The sequence below is a fragment of the Mastigoproctus giganteus genome, chromosome 6 (genome assembly GCF_048544385.1).
Source record: "Mastigoproctus giganteus isolate SK-2022 chromosome 6, ASM4854438v1, whole genome shotgun sequence".
Lineage (NCBI taxonomy): Eukaryota > Metazoa > Arthropoda > Arachnida > Uropygi > Thelyphonidae > Mastigoproctus > Mastigoproctus giganteus.
In genome coordinates this window covers 176,652,825-176,670,267 of record NC_143580.1, presented here as the reverse complement: position 1 = coordinate 176,670,267, position 17,443 = coordinate 176,652,825, and the positions used below count along the sequence as shown (strand labels likewise).

Below are 17,443 nucleotides of genomic sequence, written 5' to 3'. Positions count from 1 at the left end.
GTTCGTTTGTCCTCGAATTGGTAATGTGTGCTTCAAGTGGGTAGAACGCCTTCTCTGGAATACATCTTGGGTGAACGCAGTGAGAGCTATATAGAAGTTTTCTTCCGTGAAAAAAAGGTGAATAGTCTAGTCCAGTAGTCTTCATACTGCAGACAGAGGTACATGACATGTTCCCAGTTTTCTTCATGGCCACAGACACAGAACGGGTTTTCCTCAATTCCAAGCGCGGTTAATTTATGTCTAAATGGACCATGCCCTATAAGCAGGAAGGTGACTTGGATACCGGGAGCAAACCAGGGAGGAGTCTTTGGGTATGTCAGTGTTATATTTGGAATAAAATTTTTAGTAACAGCTCCTTTTGTTGTAGAATCCCACTGATCTTGCCATATTTCACGCAGTTTGTCTGCTATCCTTCTCTTCTCTTTTCGTGTTTTGAGTCATTTGCCATATCAAGCTGAATGCCTGCGACTGTGCAAAGGATCCCTTTTCTGAGTTTATGATGTAGTCCGCTCTTGATGACTTCAAGGTGGAGGGGCATACAGCCAGTCAGGACCTGGAGAGCGGGGGTGCTTACGGTGCAACAAGCTCTTGTGATGATTAAAAGCATAGAGCGTTGGATAGAATTTAGTTTTCTGCGATTGCTGTCAAGGATAACTCTGTGACATCGCACAACTGCACCGTAACAAACTATGGGAAGATAACTCTGGCGAGGAGGGGAGGAGACAGGAGGGCCATCACCTCTCCTCACGCCTGGAAACTTGGAGTAAAAAGGGACCGTGCAAGGTCGTCGGCCCAGATTGCCAGTGAGGCATATGTGCAGCGTGGAGCTGCTTTGTCAGGCCAGTAGTCATTCCTGGGAGCGCATCCCGTCCTTGACATCTAGGTATCCTATCCTAGTGGTGTCGTTCCTGGGGACAACTAGGTCCCGTCCAAGAAGTGTAGTTGTACCAGTCGTGTGTCAGACATGGTTGGTTTGGAGCCTAGTCCACATTCCAGACAGTGGAACTGACGAAACCCGGCAGTTGAGGTTTGGTAAGGAAATTGAGTTAGAAGTTTGTCCATGGGAGGAATCTCGTCCGGTGAAATAGTATCGAGTCAGATTGTCGGTGATGTTTAGTCGTCCATCCAGTTGAAGTTTGGGTAGAGAAATTCAGGTGGTATTTTGTCCATAGGAGGAATCCTGTCCAGTGAATTTTTTTCAAGTCAAGTCGAGTCATTTGTCAATGATGTTTGGTCTTGCATCTAGTGGGAGTTCTATCGTATGGAGTGAGTCCAACTGGAAGAGTTCAGCGTAGTCCACTTAGGTCACTGGGTTTAAAGCCTTTGGCCTTGTGCTTCTGTCCTATCCATGAGCACAGTAATGTGCCTTCGGGTCAGTCAGTTTGTCCTAGGTAACGGTATGAGGATTGTTTTAGATTTGATCAGGCGTAGGCCGGAGGGTATTTCGCCAGGTGAATAATTCCTGTGCAAACTTGGAGAATGCATGATAGGTCTGGTCATCTTCTAAGAGAAAGTTCTTCGGAATGAATTGAAGCCGAGTAATGAGATTGCTTCTGGGGTCGTCGTATAGGTCACAGTCATGTAGCAGGTTTCCCCAGGTCTTTTGGGCACCACAGGTGCACAAAAGACCCGGAGGGTAAGCTTACTTCTGATGGCGCCATGTCCCGTGAGAAGATATGTGGTGAATAATCCCGGGAAGAACCAGTTAGGTGATTTTGGGTAGACTTTTTGGACATCTGGAATGAATTTCTGGTTTATCTCGCCTTTGGTTGACAGAGCCCACCTTGTTTGCCAGATTTGCTTTCGATGGGTTGTCAGCCGTATCTTTTCAGCACGATAGTTGTTCAAGGGATCCATAGTATAACCCTGATAGATATTTTGCAGATTGTGTTGTTTTGTGTTAGAGTAGTGCTATGTTCTTTTGTTCTTCTGGCTTTTGGCTGCAGGGCTCCTAATGGGACTTCACGTTGCCCGCCGTTACCACTAGGAGGTAGCCAGGCATTCCATTGTCTCTGGCTAGTCTCGCCTGAGCTTCCTGACATAAACCAAAAAAATAAGGGAAGAAAGCGAGGGGTATATTAAAGTTGGGAAATTAAAATGGGAAGGAAGAAGGAAGGACGGTAGGAAGGCGTCCTCCAGATGAGGGAGAGAACGAAGGTTGGAGACCCCTAGCCTAAGGTACCCATTCACCCACGGCCAGGGAAAGAAAAAAGGTAGGTTGCAGGGTTAGAGTTACCTTGCAAAGGGACGCCATATGGCATTTCACACTCGAAGGCGTGAGTAGCACCTGACCCACGTTCCAGTATATGTAGAGTGTGTGTTGTTCTGATAGCCCCCTTCGCCAAAATTAGACTGCAGCAGAGGTAACCTATTTAGGAAACTTCACCCTCGCCTTGGTGGCTCCATGCTCCCCCTCCCCTTCTTGGCGGCATGGGGTAGGATCTGCTGACGCTGGCTCCAGTCTGCACGGATAGCACATTGGTATCGTCACCGTCCTCCCCACACTGGGTTGAAAAGGCCCGAGTTCGAATCCCGTCGATGACGCGAGGAACTTTAATGGGCTTTTTTCACTCCGTGGCTGAGTTAGTCGGTCTGAGGCGTAGATAGCAAGGTTTCCCCCTCCAGAAACTGGGGTTTTTCGTCCAGCAAGCAGACAAATCGACTATAGAACACACAAGACACAGCACGGCAGATGAATTTAATTATTCGGGGTGGCCTAAATATAATAGTTTGGGTTTTTTTTAGACGCTGGCTCCAGCTGGTCTGAGAATTGTGGGATTTATACTTACATGTTTACAGAGTGCCCACAGCACCTTCCCCCCCCTCTCCCGAAACCCAGGCATTGGCCCATCTCCCATCCCAAAACTTTTGTCTGTTGGGTTCTACAATTTTCCCACCTTCAATTGAACATTTTGAGACTGACCACCACAGGATATGGAGGTGAGGTACTATGATATTTCAGTCTGATACATACCCGTAGGGCTTTGAATCTCCTATCACAGTTTGCTGTTATATACGTAAATCACCCTGTTTATTTAAAATTAATTACATACATTCAAAAAGATTACCCTCATTATTCCAAATTATCCACCAAGTAATTACCTAAAGTTAACCCAGCAAAACTGGTATAGAGATTACAGAAACGGGTATGTATAATACATTCCTCTAGTATGGCTATACATTTCTCTAGTACAGTGGTTTTCAACTGGGATGCTGCGGCACACTAGGGTGCCGCAACGACATTCTTGGGTGCCGTGTAATTTGGGTTTAAGTTACTTAAAATTATTATTATATATATTTTTTAAATTTGTATATTTATTTCATTATAAAAAGATGTACAGTATCCATTGTACCGTATCTTTTTAATTTTTAAAGAATTAAATTATTATATAGGTATATATTAAAAGGTCGAAAACCACTGTGTTAGGTATTTCTTTTGACCTAGGGGTGCCGTGAAAAAATTACTGGGACACTAAGGGCACCGTGAACCGAGAAAGTTTGGGAACTTCTGTTCTAGTATGTTTGCTCAAAGCCCCTGAGGAAGCAGCAGAGGTATGGCCATGAGGGAGAATGTTAATTTTCACTAACTTTTGCTAAATTTCTCCAGCTTTCTCTGATCTTCTTTTATTTTACATTAATTTGTTGTTTATATATATATATATCTGTTATATATTTACATATAAGGCTATCCATACCAGGGCTAGATTTATGTATAACTAGCGGGTTGGTTGGGGGTCACTACAAACCTGATGCTCCCAAGTAGTACTATAATTTAATAAGTAATAATGTATACATAAGTTAAGTATATATATATATATATATATATATATATATATATATATATATATATATATATATATATATATATATAATTGGTGTATTAGACATGCAAATACGTGAACACAATTTATATTTTAGTTATGGTACGTGTTATAGGTTATTGCCGAAATAATTTTAACGGCATAATAGTTTTAATTATATCAATAAATAATATATATCAAAATAATCAAGCATAAATCCCTTGAGCTCTAGTTATAAGAAAAAGTTTTTTAATTCTAGAAAATGTTATTATACTTGCATAGTTTTCTCTAACAATTTTGATACATAATAGCTATCTTGCATACGGTACTGAATCCTAATATCTACACTATATTATGAGATTTGAGTGTGGCAAATACCATGACCCAAACCATTAAAAAAAACACAAGCAGTCCTAAGAGAAACGATTTGCACCTCGACCATGGCTCTAACTGAACACTGAGATTCCTTTTGCCCTGTTTTATTTCATAATTGCACTGTGTGCAGCTGCTATTTGGCAGTTTTGAAGATAAATGTATCTGTGATTCGTCCCTAAGGCTCTTTTCTATACCCACTATATTTTCAGATGTGGAGAGTTCATTTTTCTCTGTGATGGCCCTATGAGGAGAAGTTTCGGGAAATATCTGTATAAAACAAAATAAATTATGAGGTTACTGATGGAAGTTAAAAAAAAAAAAGTAACATTTAATAGTTATCTATTTTATGTTATGTTAATCATATGATACAAAAATCAAAAAACTATCAGATACATTTTAACCTTTTTGTAAGAAGTGAGTCAGAAATGTTAAGACAGTTTTTCACATTTCAAATAATCAAACATTAAGTAAACTTAATGTTTGATTATTTGAAATGTAAAAAAAAAAAAAAAAAAATATAATTAATTTCCATAATTTCAGTGAGCATTCATATGGTTAATGAAAGCAGAGCGTAAAGCAGGGCACAGAATTTCAAATGTTTGTTAACGCAAATGTTTTGCATATTTTGATGTGCGATGCAGTTTTCTTGCAATCAGAAGGGGTGCCCCATTACTTGTAATGTGTGCTAATTACAATACTAATATAATTTATGCTGACAACTTCTGAAAGACATCATGTAGCAATATGCAACTATTAGGCTACGAGGGTTACTCCAAAAGTAATTCCCAGCAATTTCTTCACAAAACTTGTCATTTTTATTGTACAGCATTGTTACTGTACATGTAGGTACATCCTGCCTCTTTTTTGTTAAGGACATCCTCTTCGCACTGCTGGTGTTGCTGTAGCAGTCGTCAGATGTCGCTGTCTTCTGTGACTGTCCAGCAAAAAGCAGCATGCTGTTATTGAATTATTGGCATGTATTATAAGTAAACTTCTGGAAATATCCATAAGCTAATAAAAAGCTGTATGAAGGACTGTGCTGTTGAATGCAATACAGCTGGTGACTGGGCCAAGCATGTGACGTCTGTAGAAGACAGATCTGTGCTACTCCCTTCGCGTGTCTGCCTTCACCAATCCACCATTTGTGTTTTAATCGTGGTCCTGTTAGTGGCCGTCAAGTCCGTTTGATCGCTGCTGTATCAACCCTACGCTTAGAAAAACGAGGTCAATTAGTACAATAAGAAGCAGGAAGAATTTACCTATACATTGTGTAAGTAACAATGTTTTGTAAAAAAAAAAACCCTGTTGGAATGACCTGAAATAATGTAAACTGCATTACGGAAAAAAACGTCAATTTATTATACACTACATTTCGTTAATGTTACTCCTCGAGTAGTCACAAGTATAGCCCATCCTACAGATGAACAGCCATTGTTGTCATCGCAACTAAGGCAACCCACTCTGAATGGGCCGACACATCTTCCAGTCGATAAATTTACTTTTTAAAGATAAACTCAAAATATTCCGATGTTAAACTACCCAAAAATAAATACTATAAGATTGCAGGGGGATATTTCAACCCGTACTGTAGTTGAAATCAAATGAAATTCATAAGCTTTACTGCGTTCGATTTTCGATCATTCTACTCCCACTGAAAATCGAGGCCGAGAACTTGATGTTAGTTGGACTTGTGTTCATCTCAGAAACAAATGCCGTTATCCACGATTCTGCCTAAGTTGTATCTTTAAATTGTATATTGTGTAACATCAAAAAATTGAATCCATCTATACGTCTAAAGATCTGAAACATCGTCACGATAGCTGTTTCGAAGCTTGCTGGAAGTCAAATCAGCTACTGCTTATCTGCGATAGTTAATTTGACTTCAACTACTGCTTTGAAATATCCATCCACAATCCTATAATATTTTACTGCGCAAGGAAATGTCGCCCAGTTCTGTTGGCTAAAGGTACTCGTAATAGTCATTGTGTGTTTAAGTGGAAGTTCTACTTCAAACATCACTGCTATAGCTGTTCACTCAGACAAAATACAGTATTCACAGTTCAGCATACGTTCACAAATAAGAGACCACCCGCCAGATGACGAGAGCTAGTAAACTTCGAAACAAATGGCCTGACGTTCAGCTGTTGCCGGGTGCTTGGCGAGCTCCTCGTTAAATTTTTGGGAATGATTTGAGCCTTTTGTTATAAAAAAAAAAAAAAAAAAATTAGTTTGATAAAATTTAACAGACTGTTTTAACCGGGGATGACCCTAACAGTTTTTATGTCTAAGTTGAATATAAATTCAAGTACTCGGCCTCAATCGTCAGTGGGAGCAGGATACTTTTCAAGAAACAAATGCAACAAATTAGTTACAATCAGAATTGTACTTGCCAAAGTGCGATTCTGCTATCCTCAGCAGCAAGAAACCCCAATGTTCAAAAGTAAAATAAAGTTATAAAAAAAAAGAAACAAAAAAAAGCAACACTCTCCCCTTAGTAATGTAAATGTACGACCCCGCCCGAGGAGGCGCCTACTACATCCACCAAAGCATGAGGGCCACTTTCATAATAATTAAATAGAATGAAATAACAACAAGGGACCTCACAAACACCACCTCTTCAAGCGTTATGAACTCTGGAAAGGATCATATTTCAGTCGTTTACTAATACAGTATCTAGTCTAAAGCAGTGGATCGCAAAATGGATGAAGCGTATTTTCGTATGGGTGCCGCAGACTTTTTGAAAATTTATTTTGTTTGATGGATTCAATTAAATACAGAACCTTATTTTAAAAATCATTAGAGATAACTGTGTAATTGAATTTCCGTTCTGAGAACGTTATCTAAGTTGAAAGAGAGACTTCGTGGAATTACCTGCCTGGCTCTTCTGTTCAGATAACTGGTTCGTTCGGCTAACTATTTTAAAAGAAATTCAGTAACAATTCTTTTACAGTTTCTGTTGAAATACAGTGCTTCTACTGTAAAAGAAATTTTATTGAATTTCTTTTACAGTGCATCTTTACTATTGTACCAAATTTGTATCCGTCATTATACGTTGCCTAAGTTATGGTCTTGTTTAAAAGGGTGCCGTGAATCATAGTGCATACTTTTAGAGTGCCGTCAGCTGAAAAATTTTGAGGACCACTGATCTAAAGTTTTGATGTTCAATTTATTTGCATCAAACAAAGACTAATGCATATAGAAGTTTCAAGATTAAAATCATATAGAAGTTCTAATATTAAAATTTCCTTTAAAGTTTCTTGCAGAACTATTAATTTGAAGTTACAATTCATCTGTCACCACAGACTCAGCCACTACTTCGAAATTTCCTGGTAATTGTATACTGTTCGTTTGAGAGGCCATGCCTATACAAATAGCACACCTGCCAGATTAGGCAAGCTGGTAAAACAAATAGAGGATGACTAGCGCACCGAAGTTCGAAAGTCAGCAGACCATATAAAACCAGGCTGAATCATTGTGCTTTACGGAAAATAGATGACTCAAAAAGTATTCAACGTATGCGTTTCGCAGATGTAGCATGATAAGCATTACACTACAGCGGTGGATGTGGTTCGCAAAACTTTAACGAGAGATAATTAGCAAAATAGAAAAATGTTTAATTCTTCTTCCAAAAGGGACTTCCTTGGCTAAATTTAAATCAGCGTATATTCTTATGGGTGCCATAGACTTTTTTTTTTTTTTTTTGATGGATTCAATTAAATGCATTTGATGGATTCAATTAAAACCTTATTTTAAAAATCAGTAGAGATAACTGTGTAATTGAATTTTGGTTCTGAGAACGTTATCTAAGTCGAGAGTTACCTTAGTAATTTTTGCTTGCTAAATCAGTAGTACTCAATGTTAATTATTGGCTGATAGGCCGTGGAGCGCTTCTATTGCACTGTTGTATAGTACTTCTATATTTATTATAATAAATATCTAATACTGTATATGCTGATTAAGTTGGTCTCCGACGGCTGCAGCAGTACCGGATTTTCTCGAATACCATGCACCCTTGAATAAGCCGTGCACCCAATGTTTTAATACCTGAAAAAAGAAAAAAAAAAAAAAAAATTATCTGAATTTATTTTCAACAAGCAACACGATTTCAGATTTTTTTTCGGCTATTCTCCAAAATTTGGGTACAAGTTTTCTCTACGCAGTGGGCGTGGTCTTAAACCACGCCCCCTCCTTACCGCTGTTTTTATATCGGAAAGTAAGTTCCCTATTTAAAAACAGTGGTAACGGATATTTTAACCAAAGATTATGCCCAGCCCTCGCTATCTGGAATCTTAGGCTTTTTATTCCCTTCCTCACCGCTATTTTTATAGCGAAAAAAGAGATCCCTATTTAAAAAAAAAAAAAAAAACAGCTGTAAAAGATATTTTAACCAAAGATTATGTTTTTACGAAACTTCGGAAGAGATTTAATTAACAAACGAACTTATTTTTCAAAATTTGTAATTATTTTCGCTTATTTTAATAACGTATTGTAGTTTCTCTTTATGTTTATTTATGCTTTGATTTTTTACGATATCACGTGACTTTGGCGTGTTACATGTGGGCGTGGAAAGCAGTGAGTGGCAGCTGTCAATCACTGCATTGTTTCTGACCGTTAGTCGAAATATGGACTTGTACCCAACTCAATCTGTAGTACAGTATTACCTTTTTTTCTGCCTCTTGAAACATTTTCAGTGTTTCATCAACTGTGAAAGATCGCAATTACACACTCATGTTTAGCAGAATTTGTATACAATATACTACAATTTACGTTCACTGGAACGCTAAATTTAGAAATAATTTGTAGTTGTATGAAGTGGACTAGGCAATTTGTCATGGATTAAGAAAGAGTGACAAATGAACGTGCATCATTTCCTACTACCTTTCATATCCACTCAGCAGTAACCAGTATCGGTGTTATCTGTTTTCAGTTCCATAAAAAAATAACACGATCCGATATTTGACTGAACTCTGTCCACTGCTAAGAAGCAAAAATGTTAATTTCTGAATAAAGAGAATCTAAATTTTCTTCATTGCAACATTCCAGTACAAGAGAATATCAACGCTGTAGTTACTAACAGCTTTTAAGTTGTTAGTAACTACAGCGAAATCAATAACGTACGGAGCAAAAAAAAACGCTGCGTTTTTATTTGCTCTGTCCATATCCGCAGGAGAAATCCCAGGTTTCGGGCTAATTTTCAGCTTATTCTCGAATTCCAAATAAATTCACGAATAAGCCTCGTACTCAGATTTTTGGTTGCATTTTTTAGGAAAAAAGTGCGCAGGGTATTCGAGAAAATACGGTATTTCTAACTCCAGCAAACAAACAAACCGACTTTAAGAACACCCACAATGTTTATTAACAGACACAGTACATGGAAGCAACATTGCTTGAGCTGCCTTTTCTCTAATCTGAACCCCATGCAGTTTCTCCAGATTAATACGGAGTAGGCATAACAAATATCACTGAGATTATTCTTCTATCTTCACATCTGTTGATTATTAGCTGAAACGTAATTTCATGGATTAATGATTTCAAGTTGCCGATTTCAAACTTAAGTCTGGTTCTGTATATTTTTGCTCCGTCACTTAAGCTCAGGCGACCTTGGCGGAGATCAGCCGTAGAATAATGGGCAGCCTAGCTCACCTCCTAGTGGTGGTGGCGGGCAAAGTAGGGTCCCACTAGGGGACTTCAGCCAAGTAGAGAAACAACAGAACCTAACACAATACTACACACACACACACACACACACGCACGGTGGCTGCCTTTTCTACAGCCGATACACTTTCTCCCAGCTTTACCCCCTTGCACTATATCCCTATGCTCAACTATAATTTTTTTTTTAGGACCCGCTATGGCAAGATTAGGCAACTCCGCAGCGGGCCCTGCCAGAGTATCCTTGCCTCTCCTGTACTACGTGGAGTTACTACGAGGAGTTTGGGGAGACCCCCGGTGCCGCTTGACACTGAACACCATGTCACTCTATGCTACACGCACTTTCTGCCATTTACAGAGTTTTGTATAGTTAACAAGAGTACATGTACTGATATCACAGTTGTGAGAGATCACCTGTGGCGCCTTATCCCATGGTACTATATTGCGGAAAAAGTCCTGGAAAGTGCATATGTGCTGAACGTCTCTGTATGTGTAATTACGATGAAATCATTACAGTACTTATAATAATAAGTTAGTTAATGTACGCAGTGAATTACATTGAAGGCAAATCGTAATAATTCATGATTAATAACAAAATCAACAAACCCATCGACATGAAAATTTGTTAAAAGATTCCTAAAATATTCTAAATAAGCATCGAAAATTTTGAAATGGATCAGAGCTCCTCTTCCAAATTTATAGTAATATTTCTGCAGGGAAACCTGGAGAGGGAATGCTATGGAATCGGTATTGAACTTAGATTTTCCCAGGGGGAAACAGAATATATGTTGGATATTTGGTAGCAATCTGCGTTTTTCTTGTCGATTAATGCAGAAACATACTTTCATTTATGCAGATTTTTGTAGGGTGGAGGAGGCAACAAGGCCTATGAAATTGTAACTGGGCCTGAAAATTTCCCGAGAACTAACAGAACGTAGATTGAAAATTTGGCTTCAAACCGAGTTTCGTTTTAGAGTAATGCACAAAACATATTCTCATTTATACGAATACAATTCTGTGGTCGCGGTGGAAGGCTGTGATTGACCTTAAAAGCATTCCTGGGACCAACGACACATACTCTGAAAATGTGATATCAGTTGAACTTTTTCTTGTAAGTGATAAGAAACCTCGTCAGATTCACAACTAAGTCAAGGTCCTTGTCATTGGTACACTGGGTAATCAGTTTCTCCCCAAAAATTTACAAGTGTATCTCGTCAATAGACAGAATATTTCTTGCTTGTAGCTCACATAGGCATAGGCCATTTACAATAGATATTAAGTGCTTTTTGTGCTTGGGATATGGGCACACAACACAATACTGTACCCATAACTCCCCATCCTGTGGACATTGCGCATGTAGTGGTCATGTGCATGCAGAATGCCCTCATAAGGACGAGCCTGCCTGCTGCATAAATTGCAACAGGCGTAAAAGAGACTTTCGGCACTCCATCCGCGATCCTAATTGCCATGAATATAAAAGAGCTCTAGAGATTGCACAATTAAGGACCGCTAATGAATGAGGCAATTCGTGACTCCAAATGCCCAGAACTTTTGCGTATCATAGATCTCTTAAGACAACGGACCAACGATGGATGCATTGTCTTTTACAAGTTCTTCATCTGCAGACGAATCAGTCTCTGAACTTAGCCTGCTTCAACTGAATGCTCAGCGGTCACGATTGGTGGCCGATGAAGTCTGAAAAGTAACCGACGATATTATAGCCTTACAAGACGCATACCATTTCCGCGGTAAAATAACAGGATACCCTATCTCTTTTAGGGTTATCCAGCCGGAACATGCTAAACCACGTACGGCCTTCGTCATAGTTAACCCTAAATTGTACGTAGTCAAGATAATTAGTCTTACCAATCAACACGCTGTCTGCATAAGTGTGTCTACTCCTCATGGCTCCTACTTTCTAGTTTCATTATACTGCCCACCAACTTCCGACATTACACTTCATCTTGCCTACCTCGATCAAGTTATTTCTTTGGTAGGTACTGCCAAACTTATTATAATGTCAGACGTTAATGCGAAATCCAGTCTATGGCATTCCGACCATACTGATAAGGGTTCACTCATAGAAGACTTTCTCCTTTCACATGAGCTGACGGTTCTAAATAAACCCGACTCACTGTATACCTTCAGCTCTTTAAATGGCGAATCAAATATAGACATCACTGCTGCGTCTTACACTGTTATTCTTCAAACATTAATGACTGGACAGTAAATACTAACATTTGCTCAAGTGGCCATCATGCGATCACCTTCTCCGTGACTTTCTCTGCACAATCATATAATCCTCCACTACAGGACCTTAGAAGATTTTCATTGCGACGCATCATGTGGAACCGATTTAATGACTCAATCAACTGATTTCCCAATTGAAACCATAAACTTCATCCATCACTTTACAGCTTCTGAATGAGCTTCCTATGTTAATGATGCTCTCAGCCATGCCTGTTATAAAGCAGCCAAAAAGAAAATTCAATCTTCCCATCCCACTCCATGGTGGAGCCGAGAACTTACTCTGCTTCGTCAGCAAGTGCATCGGGCTAGGCGTACTTACCAACGACATCGCAGGAGCTGGCCACCTCCCGACGTCGAAAGTCTTAAAACAATATATCAGCTTCACAAAAGACAATACGTCACAACCATCACTACCTGTAAAATAAAATCTTGGCAGAACCTGGTTACTTCTACCGGCAATCGGGACCCATGGGCCCTTGTTTATCGCCTTATCAGGAACAAATCCTATTCCCCTACTGTTTATTATTCCGGTACTCGCAAACGGCACCGAAACTCTCACCTGGAAGGACACCATTAACACTATCTTGGGCAATCTTCTTCCTTCTGATCGCCCAGAGGATGACTTGTCTACTCATCAACAAATAAGACAGCTCAATAACTCCTGCACTACTACTTCTGAATCTCAGCCATTTACGCAGCTGGAGGTGGACACAGCTGTCCTAAAAATTAACAGCTCTGGTTGTCCAGGCCTCGACCTTCATGAGGGCATCTTTATCAAACAATTCCACAAGCTACGTCCAACGGTTCTTCCGACTCTATTCAACAAACGTCTGAATGAAAGCACATTCCCTGTTATCTGGAAGGTAGCTCTTCTTAAACTAATTCCTAAACCTTCAAACACCCAAAGTGGCAAGTCCTTCCATCCTATTGCTCTGTTATCGCATTTGGCCAAAACACTTGAAAGGTTGATTGCTATAAGACTCACTTCACTGTTCACGAACACCTCTCTTGTATCAGACGATCAATATGGTTTCCGAACTGGACGAGGAACTGAAGAAGCAGTCGTTGAATTCCTTTCTCGAGTTAACTCTGCAAACTCTAAATACGTTCTTGCTATTTTTGTTGATTTTTCTGCGGCGTTTGATCTGTTATGGTGGTCTAGTTTGTTTGCTCGCTTACGTGCTGCCGATTATCCTCTTCCTCTCTATAACCTTTTAAGAAGTTATTTTGAAAACCGTACAGTTTCTGTTATTTCTGGATCTAACTCTGTCACTAGGGTCTGCCCCCAGGGCTCTGTTCTTGGACCACTCGTCTGGAAAATCGTTCTTGACAAATGGCTCCTTAAAACTGTTCCTTATACTTCCAAATTGGCTTATGCAGAGGATCTCACCCTGCTGATCCAGGGCAATTCCCGTGCCTCTCTTGAAAGTATTGCCAACTTAGTCATGTCAGATCTCTCTCAATGGTCCACTATAAATAAATTATCTATATCCTCCACGAAAACGAAAATGATGCTGGTTAAGGGTTCACTTATTATTTCACGGCCACCTGTTGTAAAACTACAAAACAAATCACTTTCCATGGTTTCTTCTCTAAAATTTCTTGGTCTGATCATTGATAGTAAACTTATGTTTACTAAACACTTGGAGGATCTCTCAGAGGAAAGTCAAAAAACTTACCTTCTCACTTCTGCGTCTCTCTAAACAATCTTGTGGTCTTAATTCTCGTTCTCTCTACGGTTATATTACAAAGCTGTGTTTCTACCAATTTGTTCCTATGGCGCGGCCGCCTGGTTCTGGCATGTTAAGAAGGTTTCAGTTCATACTAAACTTCATAGCATTCAACGTAAAATGCTTTTAGCAATGTGCAGGGCCTGTAGGACTGTGTCTACCCCTGCTTTGCAGGTCCTTAACGGCTGTCTGCCCCTCGATCTCTTTCTTCTGTACCGAGGCCTGTGCTTCTACATTAGGCAAGCTGTCCCTGTTACCTTCCTTGGTATTACTATCGATGTCACTGTGGATTCCAAGGCAGAGAAAAGACGCTGTTGGAATATTTTGGTGCAGCGTTCGCAAGACAGATGGTCCGCTACCTCTAAGGATCTTGTTACTTTAAAGTTCATCCCTAACGTCACCTTTGCCATTTTAGAGTCCACTCAGAAATGGTTTCATCCTGGTCTGTACACTTTCTACTTACTCTCTGGTTATGGCTCCCTTAATGCCAAACTTGCAACTTTCAACCTTGCTGAATCACCTCTCTGTTCTTGTGGCGACCCAGAAGACTGGGACCGTATTTTATACCACTGCCATCAATACCCAGACCTTCAACAGAACCTTCTTCCCTCCACAAGTATCACTGCCCCCGGAAATGAGCAGGACTTCCTGAGCACCAGAGAAAATTTCCAGTCCCTGCAGGAATTTGCTCGCCATGCTTTTGATCGCCGGAGACGCCTTCTCACTCAACTACGGAATACCTCATAGCCTTCCTAGTGGAGACTCCTGCTGGCACAGGCCTTTGGCCAGTGCGGGATCATATATATATATATTTTTCCCCCCTCTCTTTTCTTTCTTTTTTTTTAATTTTTTATATTTATTTTTCATTTATATATTTTTTATTTATGTATTTTTATTTTTATTATTATTTTATTATTTTTTATTTTTTATTATTTACTTTTTTTTAAATTTGTATTTACTTACATATTTTTATTTATTTATTATTATTTTTTTTTTTAATTTGTATTTACTTACATATTTTTATTTATTTATTATTATTATTTTTTAAATTTATGTATATATATATATATATATATATATTTTTTTTTTTTTTTATTATTTTATTATTTATTTATTTATTTATTTTCCTCTGATACTAGGGCAGTAAGAGCTGGGAAACCAGAGGGTTTGGAGGGCTGCCGCGATACATGCGTAGTTGTGGCCTACCTCCCCGTGGTGTAGACGGACACTGGGCAGGCTTTCCAGGTGATCGCCTGCCTGGTTACAAAACGGCCAGAAACAACTAAACAACACAACAACAAACACACACACACACACACACACACACACTGCACGAACATAATATTACACACATTTCTGGCCTTTTACAGTGCTTTCTGTAATCATCACAGTGTACAAAGGCGGAGATGAACTGACGTTCAGGTGCCTTCCTACATGAGATACTATACATGTCTACATGTAAGTAATATCTAACCGGTATTGGTTGGCTCATGGCATTTTGAATGGAATACAAGTAATATCTAAACATCCAATAACATACTTCATTACAAGTTAGGTAATGTACGCAGGGAGTAATGTAGGCGCATTCTATTTTTTTTTTTTTTTTTAAATTATTATTTTTTTCTTTTTCTGTGATAAACTGAACTTAAAAGTAAATATAGTTAGCTTATTAATTAATTACTAAGATTATAACTTTATCGAACACTTAGAACTCTATGGTCTTGAAACTTAGTCGTTCAGTTTAATTACAAATGTATAATACTGTATTGCTCTTTATCATATTCTTATATCTTTTCTCTCTGTATATATCTGTTCGCAAGCGACATTCACGAATCTTACATAACAATACATGCGAAACAGGCACGGACTGTCTAAAGCTGGCAATATTACATTAAAACTACATTTAATTCATAAATTTTTTTTTCCATACAAAATTGGATGGAAAAAGAAATAATTTCCGGTTTGTTTAAATTTGTCCAGTTTTAATGAAATTTTGGATGGCTCAAAAAATCTTTTTATATGAACCAAATATAAAATTTCATGAAAATCCGTCCACTGGGTGTCTCTCTATGTTACATGCGGGCGGACGGACAGACAGTCAGACTGACGGATGGATGGATGGTTGGATGGACTTAGCGAAGGCGATAGGCGCTTATGTATATATGCGAACGCTCCTGAAAATTAGTGTAATCACTTTTACTTATAATGAATTTGTTATAATTAAACTTATTTATTAAAAAAAAAACTTAAAGCATTACCTAGACGCTGATTCCTTTCAGTAATTTAAAATTAGAATCGGCAAAAAAAAAAAAAAAAAAAAGTAGTGCGAAAAATATGTGTGCTCTCTAGTCTGTGAGATAATATATAGAATACATAACGATGACTATATAGTTATGTGGGACAACAGAACAGTGCTAACCGACAGTTTCTTTTTAAAAATAATCTGATTTTTGAAACTTACCGTTCCATACGATATAGTCTCATCTACCCATTTCAGCCTTTCACGAGGCTCCTCTTTATTACTCATGCCCTGATTACCGTATATCTAAGGTATGAACACTTGGGATATTCCCAGCAGCAGTAGTGCACTATAAACTGTAAACGTATCTTCATTGGCTTGAATTTAGTAACACGTGGTTATTCTGTTTTGATATCGTGATGTGAAATGCTTGTTACGCAACACAGAAACTGATTCAGATAGCTAGTAGCATGATATATCTGTCAATAATACGTAAAAGATATACGTTTGCATCTAATTATATCTTATCTAATATTCTTATCTAATATTCGTTTTATCTAATATTCTGAAAAAAAATAATAAAAAGTATATATCACTTTATTGAGTTTTCTAATGGGGGAAAAAAAAAAAAACTTTTAAAATCTTCCTTGTTATCTCGTTAGCGAAAAGTTTGCTGGATTTCATTAACAAAATAATTTTGAAAAAAAAGAAGAATGTAATTTAAGCAACCCCGTATTGTGAAAGCAGCATTATGAAAACTGTAGTTTGAGTTAATTTTATTACAGTACTTAAATTAAGCTAAACTTTGTTGATTATATTTTCTACTTTTCGACAATCATAGGTGTGGGATCTTGATTTATAGATTTGGGATTATCAAGGCAAGTTTCAAGTAAAGTTTTCTAGGAACGGGCAAATACAGCTGCGACTCCCAGTGGCGTAATTAGATAGAACAATGTGCCCTCGTTATTTTTTATTTATTAATTATTATTATTGTTGTTTTGTGCTAAAGAAACTGGGGTTAGGAGATGACAGCGTATTTTGCCTACAAATTGCTGATATTTAATGGCCAGTTTGTTAATTTCCCTGCTTAAAAAAATAATAAATAAAATAAAATAACCAGCTGTTCAGAGCAAAATCTGTTCAGCCCTCACTGAAACTGACCAACTCGGCTAGGATGCGGAAAAAACGTACCTCCCATCAAGAAAAGATTCAAACGTAGTATTTTCCACGCGATTCGGAAAGACAGCGATTGTAATCATTCTACGACACGCGAATCTGTGTGAATCAACCCAAAGGTCGATTTACCGTAGATACCCGATGGAGTTCGAAAAACTCAGGAAAACTGAATTTATAATCTGTTTAAAATAACATGACTATTATTGTTATTATATAAATCA

The 17,443-nt window shown here is 38.4% G+C and overlaps 1 protein-coding gene across 1 annotated transcript; it reads right to left on the bottom strand.

Annotated features, from left to right (window-relative positions):
* Window positions 1-4,142: 4,142 nt before the first annotated feature.
* On the bottom strand, window positions 4,143-16,344 carry LOC150084770 (uncharacterized). Its single transcript, XM_090376352.1, has 2 exons — window positions 16,269-16,344; window positions 4,143-4,442 (listed from the first exon to the last, which is right to left on the bottom strand). Exons 1-2 carry the CDS (start codon window positions 16,332-16,334, stop codon window positions 4,143-4,145), a joined length of 366 nt encoding a protein of 121 aa, XP_090232478.1. The 5' UTR covers window positions 16,335-16,344.
* Between the last annotated feature and the right edge of the window lie 1,099 nt (window positions 16,345-17,443).